We start from the raw sequence: 12,057 nt of genomic DNA, 5'->3' as shown, positions 1-12,057 counted from the left end.
ATGCTAGTTCAATACTGGTGCAGCTTTATCTTCAACTCCTCCTTTCATCTTTTAGATCAAAGCAGCTCTAAAAATATGTAGCAGTATTTTCAAACTTCATAACGAAAGCAAACAAATGCACTGACATGCATTTTAAGTTATGATTAAGGCTCTGTCAGTTACTGTTAGTGTGATTTTTGTGCATGTAGGAGAACTTTCAGCTTGAACTTTCCAACTCACTGTTTTCATACTTTTAAAAGTAGTTATTTTCAAGTAATTCTGACTTTCTTTAAAAGAAAGTAGACTTTGAAAATTTGCTGACACATCCTCAGAAGACTTATGTTAGAAACTGCTTCAGTATTGGTGGTGTTCTGCTGCTGTTGCATGGTTTCCTAATATGGTGACATCTTGCCCCAGTAACTCTTTCCTGCTGAGTCCTGTAGGCCCTAAAGCAAGATATTTGCATGCATCTCTGCATTTCCTCCATTTAGTAGAGCTATTTAAAAGGCAGAATAACCCTGTGATGCCAGTTAGCATAAAAGATTTATTTAAGATTTGAAGTAAAATTTGCATTCCTTGTCTAAAGTGGCACATAGAAGTTTGAGAAATGTAGAGGGCATGCAACTGAAGAGATCTTCAGAAAGCTTTCATGCTTAGGTTTTGGTCTTTTTTCAGGAGTTTTGATGACCAGAAACATAGTTTCAAAGTTGTACTTATCTGAAAACCCCTTTTTTTTTTCTAGATCTGGGGCTCCTTCTCCTCTGAGCAAGGTAAATACTGCCAGTTGCTATACTAGATAATTCTTGTTCAGGTGATATGGTTTAGAACATTGTAAGGAGTTAAATTTCTATCTCTTAATCAACTTTTTAGACTTTGTCACCTAACTGACAAAATTAGATCTTTTAATGGCTTTATAAATAGTTGCCCCATAAGATCATGTCACTGTTCCAAAGGGCTGCAGTCTTATGCCAGTCAGGGTGCTAAGATACTTCTCCTGGATGTGATGACTGCTCCTTGTGAAAGCATATAAGATGCACATATTTTTATCTCAACCTCTTTTTTTTTTTTTTTTTTTTTTTTTTTTTTTTTTCCTTCACTCCATCTTAATTCTCATGTCACCAAGAAACGTGCTCCAGGGTATTTCGTATTTCTCCTCCAAATCCTTCACCCCTTCACTACCTCCGCAGCTTTTTAGGAGGAAGTTCTGACTCTTTTTTAAACCATATTCCTGTGAAAAGCCAGGAAGAAAGGAAGAAAACTTTCATTCAATATGTCTAGTTTCAGAAATGACCTTCATTAGTGAGACTGCTGACCTTAATTTAAAGCAAGAGTTGCCAGTGAAAATGCTTTGGTTTGAGTGTCAGATAAACTAATGAGCTTTATGGTGTTAGTAATAGTAGCTCCTGGTATCCTTGGAGCATTGCCAGGTGCCATAGCTGTGTCTCATAATGAGAGTTGTAGAGGAAAAACTCAATAAAGTCTTCTGAATCTAATCCAGGGAGTTCAATGCTTGATTCTAGAGAAAGCTCTTAAATTTCTTTCTGAAAAGCCCTTTACTAAAAAAAACCACCAACAAAACTAAACAAAACCAACAAAATGTAACCCCCACAACTCTGCTGTTTGATATGAGAGCACTTGGTGAGAACTACATGATGGCTCAGTAAATGTTCTTAAGCTTTAACCACATCTTCCTTGCTGCACATGAGGGACTGGGACCATTGTAGTCTCAAACTTTACTAAAGCTTTGAGGACAGTCCAGAAAGCTTACACCCATCTGCTAGAGTTAAGGTAATGGGTGGCAGTAGAAGAACTCGGGAGAAAATCTCTTCAAATTTGCCATTCTTTTTCTTTCTTGGAAGTGGTCAGAATGGCAAACAGTACTAAAATTAGGACTTCTTCGGTTGTTAGGTAAAGGATCTCTAGCATGTGAGATGCTGCACAAAGCTTACAGTATTTTTAGAATTAAATTGACACCCTACAAGGTAACTTGAGTCTTCAAGTTCACAGAGGAGCTGCAATATACTCTCCTGGCTGTTTGTCCTTGCCGTACACAGTCTCTATCCAGAAGTGGAGCAGCTAATGAAGCAAAGTCATAGGATGAGCTGTCTTTTGTATCTTCCCAAGGACTTAGCCATGAGTGCTGTTGATGGCTCTTTCAAATCTCTTCTGAAGGTTTACAAACACACCTTTAACTAGTTTCTAAGGATTTCTCTTCTCTAACCATTTCTGTGGTTAGAGTACTGAAGTGCTGTTGTGGACAAAGAACTATTTCATTCTGTAGACAAAATGAAGAGTCTGACAGTTACAGAAACAACTCCTTTAGAATAAACCTTGTAGAAACTTTCTTCCTTCTTTGAAGTCACCTTAGGGTTTCTCAGCTCTACTACCATCTGAAAACTTAGTCCAGTCTTCCTTAAATTATTTCAGAGGAGAAAACAGCTCACAATAAAAAGACATTATATCATAATTGGGTTCTTATATATGTGCATCTGTGCATGAGCTGGTTGGAGAGAAATGCTGGTATAATGAATGTATATTTAAAATGTTTCTCCAGTCTTCTCCGGCCACAACTGTTACATCTCCTAGTTCTACTCCAGCAAAAACGATTGATACATCTCCTCCAGTTGATCTTTTTGCAACTTCATCTACAGCCGCTCCAGTAAGGTAAGTTAAAAAGTGTATTTAAGTTACTGAGCTTGATGTAGGTACCCAAGTAATTTGTTCTAGATGAACAAGATCTGGTTTCCTAAGTAAATAACTGACTGGCTTAACCCATTGAAATTCTGCCAATTCTCTTCTACTTAAAGCGAGTTCATTGCCTGGAAATGCAGGGTTTTTGCTTTCTGACATGGCATGATGAAATATGGAAGTAGAATGGTGCTGGTTTAAGTCACAACAGTTATTTTCTCTGTTCTCAGGCACAGCCTGGAATTTTTCATTTTCTGTTTTTGGTGTTGTGGTGGGTTTCTTGGGTTTGGTTTGGGGTTTTTTTTGTCTTGTTTTGTTTCGTTATTTGGGTTTTTTTACAAGAATTTTAAGTTTCATAGATGTGTTGTAATGCAATTATCAGGAAATTGAAGTAAGTTAAGGTTCCCATCCTGTGTTGTAGCATATTCTTGGGTGCTTACTAGAGGTGCTGCTGCTCTAATCCTAAAGCTTGAAAAAAAAGTCTCTGTCATCCAAACTAAGGTTGATTCCTTAATCCAGTCATGACGTTTAAAAAAAAAAAAATCAAAATGGACAAATTCCTCCAGTATTTAATGTCTCTCTTCCTTTTCTTGGCAGCTCTTCCAAACCATCCAGTGATCTTTTGGATCTCCAGCCAGATTTTGCTGGTGCTGGGCAGGCAGCTCCAGCACCTGCTCCTGTGGGCGCTACTGCTGCTGCTGCTGCTGCTGGAGGCACTTCATGGGGAGGTAGAGAAACCTCACTGTCAGCATCCCTTCTTGCAGTCTCCATCTTCTTGCCTGCCTGAACTGAAATCAGCCTCTTCTCTGCTAGCACAAGATGTTCTCAACTCACTCCCAGGCTTCTGCTGACCTGACAGTCAGGCATCCCTCTGCAGCACAAGGCTGCTGCTTCTTTCCAGGGATGTGCATAATAGTATAAGCTGCTTATAAGGGCCTGACTGCAAAGCTGAGGGAGCCAGGATTATGTGACTAAAAGTGAGCAGGAAGGGGATGGATGAAGTTGAGCAAGTAGGGTAGGCACTTTAAAACAGAAGAACCAGAACTGCTTGTGTTTTTATTGGCAAGGTGGGGACAGAAACCAGCTCTTCTGTTCATGGAGCAAAGCCCGCAGATCAATAGGAGGAGAAACAAAAATAGATTTTAAAACAAAAATGCATGTAAAGCAAATGGTCGCAACTTAGTTCTGCTGCAAGTGTGATTACCTCTGACAAGCCTTAACATATTTTAATAAAGTATCTTCTCTGTTGTGCTTAGAATATTAATATAGAAATAGAAGTAGAGGGCTAACTGCTTTCAAAAAGGAATAACTAATCAGCTCTCTGAAATCTGACCCTGTTGTTCCAGGCAGCAGTAGCAGCTGGTGAGATGGAGGACCATAGTAAACGTAGGCAGTGCTCACTCTTGTCCTGTTAAAACAAGGAATTAGGCCAGTAAATGTGATTTAATTTATACAGTTGTAAACCGATTGTGGTGTAATCTTAAGGGATCCTGTGTGGCAGCTTAATGAACTCATCAGCCTGCTCCCAGCAGGAATGCAACACTGAGTCATGCTGACTCTGCTATTAGTGCTCATACTGGCTACTGGTGGCTTCTGCAGTCCCTATTTCGGTTCTTAGTTGTAGTCATTAAAGATGACATTGTACTTCAGCCACTTGATTAAGAGAAGATAGGGCTGTCATGTAGACACTGTATTGCATATTCCAGTTCAATCTGTTGAATTAATTTCTTTTTTTGTCCCTGCAAATGTCAATTTTATTAACAGAAAGATAATCTTACCCAGGCAGCAAGACCAGAGAGTCATCTATTCTAGGATGCCTGGGACTAATTATTCTGCAGTATTTTGTCTGTGTCCTATTTGTCTTACTTTGTCATTGCCAAGCACTGAAATACAAGCTTTGAGATGTTTGAAAAAGCATGAAAGAGCTAACTTTTTTAAGCAGTTGCTCATTCCTGCAATAATAGAAATACCAATAAATAGCCAGTAACATCGTAAAGTATTGATTTGCATAGAAAGTAAAAGCTGGGTGGGTTTTTTTTCTTTTTGGGCAAGACACCCATAGTTTGAAACATAGGTATTTTTATTCTTCTGAATTACTAAAAACTTTAAAATTTACTAGTAATGCTCCATGACAAAAAAGGACAGCTAATTATTTTCCTATGGCCAGAGTTGTTACTACCCTCATTAAGTATACTTCAGTCTTATCTTTCAGAATAGCATTTTGGTAACTTAGTAAGCTTCAGCTTTGTGTGCTTTACTGCTGGCAGCAGTCCAGGTATGATGACCTGTTATTGCACTGGAATCTTGCTTTTTGTTATTGGTTTTTTTTTTGTTTGGTTTGGTTTTGTTGAGATTTTATTTTGTTTTGCTTTGTTTCATTTTGTTTGAACTCTCTGACAGAATAAAAATATTTCACCTGGAGGGTAGGGCAGAACTGAGGCAGATCCCTGATGTGAGCTAGTGAACTCCCATTCCTGGAGACTTTTCAAGACCTGACTAGTCTGAGCCATGACTGACCTCATCTGGTGTTGGGAGCACTGTTCTGAGCAGCAGGGTAGACAAAATGGCCTTCATTCCACCCAGGACTTTTGGGAGGCTGTGTAGCCATGCCTCCCTTCTACTTGAGCTGCTTATTCTTCTGGGCCTACAGCAAGTTAATGTGGGAACTCATGAAAAATAGTACTAGAGGGAGGCAGCTGGAAGCAGTGCTGTGGTTCAGAATAGCCAGGAAAATGTGAAAATGAAATACTTCATGCTGCAGCATCCATACATATCAACAATAAACAGTCCTGCTTTTCTCAGTCTCAGTCAGTGTACAGTCGATGTATTTTGGCATATGCCGTATATTCAGTATATTTGGATTATGTTTGGGATTATGCACTGTATCCTGTATATTTTGTTGTATACCTACTGTATTTCTGAATACATAATATGTCATCTACCAAATGAACTATAACTTGTGAAAATATAGACTTCTGTGGTATCAGGAAACCATCAAGATAGGATAATATGGTGCCTTGCAGCATACTGCAAGGAGAATAGATAGCCATGTAGCAGGTAGAGTAGACTGTAGTATTGCAAAACATACAGTAGGTCAAAGTCTGGATCTTTGTGAGGTTTTACTCTTGGATATAAATGCAAACTGACTTGGATTTCTGCTCTGAACTACCCTACAGCATGCCTTAGAACATGGATTTGCTAACAGTATTGTTACTTTAATATTACTGTGCAAAAAAATACTGCTTTTAATCATTCCCATATTAAGACTAAGTGTAGATTGCTGTGCTGGATAATTGTCATTTCATTGCATTGAGTTCTATAACATAATAACAAAAAGGCTTTGAAGACTAAGCTAATAGAACTTAAACGTTTGACAACAGTTGTTTATTTCAAGTCTAGCTGTGAGACATTCACCTGGTGTGCAGTAATGAGATACCAGAGTGCTGCATTTTTAATGTACTGTTCTGCTCTTTCAGAATGGTATTTTGGCTGTCAGTCTCAAGTAGAGCTTGCCCAAGGAACCAATTATGAAAATTGTAAACAACCTAAATGTAGGTTTTTGCTGCCTTTTTTACAAGTGTTGTAAAATAAAGACAAATTTGTGAAGGTAGGACTGCATCTGCTCAAATAATTTTGCTTCCAAATGCTGACCCACAGTAGAGCATCAGGACTCTGCTTGCTGTTCAGTGTGGATAAGATGTTATGTTATGGGTACAAAGAATCTAGTAGCAGCACTGAGACACTGGTTACTAAACAGGGAGCTGCTGAGCTCAGACTATCCTAACTACAGAATAAAAATTTAATAGGACAAACTCATTAGTTTTTACATGTTTTTATATCTTGTAGTTGATTTTTATGTAGGCAAAACAAAGCTCTGTGTTTGAGCTCAATCTGACTGATCTTAGAGGACATCAAACTGTAGGAAAGTCTGTCATTAAAGATGCTTTCAGAAGCAGTTGACTAAGGAGCCAAACTTGGAGCAGAGCCAGTCTGCTTATGCTTATGCTGTCAACATTCATACTCCTAGTAGCAAGTGTTAACATAGTTAGTTGTTCCTGCAGAGCATGTTTGCTCTATCATAAATGAAGAAAAGGCTTTTGAAGAGGAGCTGCTCTATTGATTTATTTATTTATTTTGCACTTGACAGTTGTCCCAAGTCCAAGAACCACCACCTGTTTGTCTCTCAGAATGTATTTGGGGACTAGGGATGCCATGTATCATATCCTGAAGTAACAACACTATTTGCAAGCTGCTCACTGCTTAAGTACCCTTGCTTTAGTGCCTGTTCTGTGAAGGGTCCTAGGGATGTACTGCTTCTGCTTTGAAGAATTATTAAACTTTGTCATTTCAGAATAACTTCCTGAATGTTAGAAAAGCAAGTGTAGAAATTATGTTTCTAGACATAACCTAGGCATGTGATTTAGAATGAACATTTGGCTAATGAACATCTTCAATCTGGTAGTTCTACTAATTACTCTGTTTTTTTTTATTCTGCTGTCATTTTAATGGACAATCACTAGACCTCTTGGGAGAGGGTGAGTAGTATTTTTGATTTCTAAGACCTCTGTATGTTAAGACTCCCCACTAAAAGCTGCAGCTTTCTGGAGCTGAGCAGCTGTAGTCTTTGCCTTTCCCCTTACCTTGCCTGTTTGATCTTTATTATACGGTTGTCTATAGATAATCTGGCTGCACTTTCCGGTGTTACCTCTGAGCCACAGATTTCAGATCCATTTGCCTCAGAGCCTGCTGCAGCTACTGCTCCAACTACTGATACTCCAACTACTACGGCTGCTGCCACTACAGCTACCACTGTCCCTGCTGCCACTGCTGAAGTGGATCTCTTTGGAGGTTAGTTTGGTTGCTGTAGTGCTCTACACCAGTTCGTGATGCAGTCGAAGCAATACTGAGCTCAGCTGTGTAATAAGGCCTCTGGTTTCACCAGCTGCATATATATGGAAAAATATATGGAAAACTGTAAACTGTAAGACTGAGTAACCTTATGATTGAACAGCTAAGAGCAGTAGTTCTCAGGTCTACATGGGGGTAAGCAGGAATTTTCCACATTATTCAATAACTATGCACTCTACTACAATTTCTGAAAAAAGCAGCTGTTCTTTTGTAGTTGAAGAGGATGGATGTGGCAGTGTCCTCCCCTTCGTTATGTGTCACACTTGTGCTATGTGATGTTTCTTTTGGTTATGTCCTGCAAATAGAGTATGGAGCCAGCTGAAATTACTGTATTTCAGCGATCTTGAATGTGGGTTTTATTTTAAAAGTATTTGCAGTAAATTGAAGGGGTGATGAACTTGGACTAAATGCCAACTATGCAAACAATAATATGTAAAGAAAAAAAGGGGAAATATTCTTAGAGTTTAGTTGTGCTCATTCAGTTTCTAATATTATCTGCTATCCACTTGAGTAAGAAAACATTTCCCACTGTATGTTGTCAGTTTTCTTGGTACTCCTGTGGAGCAGGAGGCTTCCCAACAGCATGCCAGAAAGTACATTTTTTTGAACAATATACCAGCTCAGTAATGGAGAAACTTTCTCATTTACAATCTGTGTGTAAGATCACCCGGCCACTGTTTTTTTCTAGTCTTCTGTCATGCATACTTCCAGCGTGACAGGGGATGTGAGGAATAAGTAATAACTTATTTGCTATCAAGACTGAATTCCAGTATCTTCTCTGTGAGGTCTGTTTAACTATCACTTCTACTGACAGGAGTGCCAGAGCATACATAAGCAGTTTGACTACAAAGTGTCTCCTTAAGACGGAAAATTCCCGGTTAGAAGGCTTTTTAGGACTGGCTTCAACAGACAGCACAAAAATATGCTCCTGTAAAGTGCTCAAAAACCGTAAGAACGGAATACAGCTGCTACTTGCTGCTTACCCCTCCTTTTACAGAGATTGATAATAATCCAAATGCCACAAGATCAGCCAGTTGAGAAGCATCTTCCAAATTGTCATGGCAAGGTTCTGGATGCCACTAGGAGTGAGAGAGAGTCTGATGTGGGTTGCTCTCGGGAGCCTGTTGCAGAAGCCAGGGCCTGTGCTCATTAATAACCCTGCAGATGCATAGAGTGTGAAACTTACGGTATGTAAGCACTGAGGTCAAGCCAGTCTTGGAAACAACACCTTCAAATTGCATTATTAATTTATTAACTTGGTAATTTAGTAGTTAATTTAGTAATAGGTATATGACTTTTTGGAAAAACAAAAGAATAGTTAAATGGATTGAAATCACTGGAAACTTGAAACAGGATTAGAAAAACAACTACCTGTACTTACTCTTCCAGTACTGCAGCAACAAGATGCAGTTGTTTTTTCCTACTTTTCCACTACTCTGTGCCTAGAAAAAACAGCTACTACCAAATCATGTGCCTGCTTCCAGGCTTGTCAGGCAAAAACTAGGATGTGTTTCATTTCTAGAGATATAGGTGATTATTAGATAACTTAGTGACATATGTTAAGAAGTGGAGCTTCACCCTTCAGTGTGGAAAGAATATCACTCTTGAGGTATGTGGACTTCTGTGACTTAATCTCTTCTTTTAAAGAGAATGTATTTTATCACTCAAATGCAATAAATCTCCAATGGATTATATATTAGATGCATATTGATTTTTTTTTTCCTGGAACGTTTCAGAATGAAACATGGTTCTATTATTTATGATAGCAGAAAACCTCTAGTTCTCAATAAAAGAAAATCTCCAAACACACTCAGCAGTAAAGATACTTTTGCAGTGCCTTCAAGACACCCAGTGGGCAGACCCTTTTAAGATCTGTGAGTCTGTATTGAACTTCCATCTCTCTGCTCATGGTTTGAGTTTTTTTCTTTGTTTTTTTCCTGAAGGCTGCGGTGTAAGTATATTCTAGCATCATATGCTAACATTCCTTGTTACCTTAAGACTGTGTCCAGTGCTAGAGGAAATTGTTTTTTGGGGCAGACACTGCTACTCTCTAGTGTTTGTGATGCTAGACATGCTTATACTTAATCCTTTTGAGTAGGTATTTCACCTTTGAAGTCTACTGGAGATAGAGTCTTCAAGGTCACCTTACCTTCTTGCAGCTTGCCAGGGCTTTCTTGCTCCACATGATTTCTTGTGGTGATGTGTAGGTACAGGAGCAGTGACATCAGGAGAGAGAATGTAAAGAGTTCAAGGAGAATCTGTGTAGGGAGAGAAGCTGAAAGCTGCAGGGAAAAGGCAGCCAAGCTGAAGGAAGAAGCAGTAGAAGAGGTTTTGGAATAACTGTTGACTGCACTGTATGGCTGATGCTTCAGCTGATAGGAGCCTGCCTGCTGCCTAGGACTGGACTTTGTCTTCAAGAGATAAGCTCTGCATTATGTGTTCATTGCTAATGTGGTATTGGAAAGCAGATGAGACATGCAGGATTGATCCAGCATAGCTTTTTTTAAGAACTCCATCTCATTAAGAGGCAAACTTTCAGTGACCTGGGCCAACTTGAGGAACTCCTATTCGTGTTTCAAAGATAAATATGAGGAGGCTGTTTTCAAAGTGCTGCTGGAATCATTCCTGTGAAAGAGAAATGCAATTGTAGAAGAAAGGCAAAATACTTTGATATGCCACTCAGTAATAGAATTTAGGCACAGTATTTTTGGACCTGTGTATTATGCACTTGAATTACATTTTGTTGTGGGATTACTCTGTAATCAGTGCAAGTAAAAAGTCATGGCAGACACTGTGCAAATGTCAGTTATTAGGCATTAGGCACTGAATTGTAAGTAGGCAGAACTATGGTCTTCCTGTAAAGAAACTACAGGCAAAGTGGTGAAGACTTTTGGCAGTCAGGGGCTAATGGATGTCCCTTATGCTGGTACATGCTGGTATAGCAAGCTAGTGCCTAGTTAATAAATACCAAACAAACAACAAACACTTTGAATAATTATTATTATTATTTCCTAGATCTGAGCATAGTGAAATATTTCTTTATAACTCAGGTCAGGTATTCTATGTCAAAAAGTAATGAAGGGTGACTGAAGAGGGGAAAAAACTCTGGAAACAGTTTATTGTGTACACTTCAGTTCTATAATCTTTCCTCTGCTTGTGACTTCCACAGGATTGTTTCACATGTTTCATAATACATTAATGATTATAAGTCAGCTGTATTACTTGTGTGAGTAAATTTGTCATGTATTGATGCCATGGCATCAAATAAAGCCCAAATTCATGAGGTGAGGGATCACTATGCAGGAACACTTATTTTGCTGCAGACAAGATCTACTGAAGCAGTACTTCAGTGTTTAACAAATTTGAAAGTCCCTGTTTGCACATTATTTCAGTAAGAACTATAATTATGAATTCAAGTGTAATGCAGTACATAATACATACCTGTCACTTCTAGTAGATGTTCCATGCAGTGTGAACTTGCAAAGGTTTCAGCAACATCTTGTTAAGTTTTCAGGATGTCAAGAAAATCAAGTGAGGACCATATGTTACTTGATTCTAGAAGTCAAAAGCTAAATTCATTTTTTAGACAGGAGATGGAAAAATATAAAGAATACAGTAACTTCTTTAAAGGGAGAAAAGTATCTTACACTGATGAATGTGCAAATTTGGCATTACTACACCAATATGGAGGAAGAAAAAAGGAAAGAAACTGTCCTTTTTATTAATAATAAAATATGCAGATGTAATTGTATCCATTTTTGCATGTTATGCTAGATTTTAGCAGAGGGCAATTGTGTTGGAACAGCAGAGCCTTTTGAAAAGAACTTAATAAGCATTAACTTAAGAAAACCCAATGGCAAGCCCTTGGTTTAAGCTGTGAGTTGTACGGTCACCTGTTCAGGTTGATGTGTCTCTATGTTCATATAGGTTTCTTGAACTAATCAGAGTAACTAATATTCCAAGTTTTTACTATGACATTTTTCTTTTAGATTCCAGTATGAACTTAGGTGTTTATCCCACCTGCCATTTAACCCTAGTCTGATGCTAAAAAAACTTACAGTGCTTGGCAAGAACCTTACTCAGAAGTGTCAGTAAAAAATAAAGAAATAAAGCTGGTGGCAAACTGTTTCCTTGCATCTGTGGGCTGGAAGGAACTTATGCCCACCTGAATATCTGCGACTGTTACATGGAAGTTCAATAGCCTAAATCTGGACAGGAATAGGTATCACTCTGAGGCTGAAGTGATCCCAACATAGAAGTAGTGACTAGCTATATACATTCTGAATTTCTGCCTTAAGTGTTATCCGGAGTCTATCCTTTCATTCTGGGAAATAATTATTAGTAGGGTTGACCAATGTCTGTGCTGTTGGCCTACAAGCTCGTGTGGGCACAAATATGTTTTTTTGAAAGAGCCCAGAGTTCCCATTCATCTGAAAGCTGGCCCTGTAGTGCAAAAGTGAACACATATGATGTTACACAAAA

At 38.6% G+C, this 12,057-nt stretch overlaps 1 protein-coding gene across 14 annotated transcripts in view; it reads left to right on the top strand.

Moving 5' to 3' along the window:
- Positions 1 to 12,057, top strand: part of SNAP91 (synaptosome associated protein 91) — a 63,416-nt gene that overhangs the window by 32,122 nt on the left and 19,237 nt on the right. For all 14 annotated transcript variants that reach the window (XM_072926616.1, XM_072926615.1, XM_072926614.1 and 11 more), the window contains exons 11-15: positions 722 to 749; positions 2,534 to 2,643; positions 3,265 to 3,395; positions 7,188 to 7,202; positions 7,345 to 7,515. In XM_072926616.1, the coding sequence (XP_072782717.1) occupies positions 722 to 749; positions 2,534 to 2,643; positions 3,265 to 3,395; positions 7,188 to 7,202; positions 7,345 to 7,515 (455 nt within the window). The remainder of the gene's footprint in view (positions 1 to 721; positions 750 to 2,533; positions 2,644 to 3,264; positions 3,396 to 7,187; positions 7,203 to 7,344; positions 7,516 to 12,057) is intronic.

Source organism: Taeniopygia guttata, chromosome 3 (assembly GCF_048771995.1).
Source record: "Taeniopygia guttata chromosome 3, bTaeGut7.mat, whole genome shotgun sequence".
NCBI lineage: Eukaryota > Metazoa > Chordata > Aves > Passeriformes > Estrildidae > Taeniopygia > Taeniopygia guttata.
The sequence above is the reverse complement of the archived record's forward strand: the minus strand, read 5'-3'. Positions and strand labels throughout refer to the sequence as shown.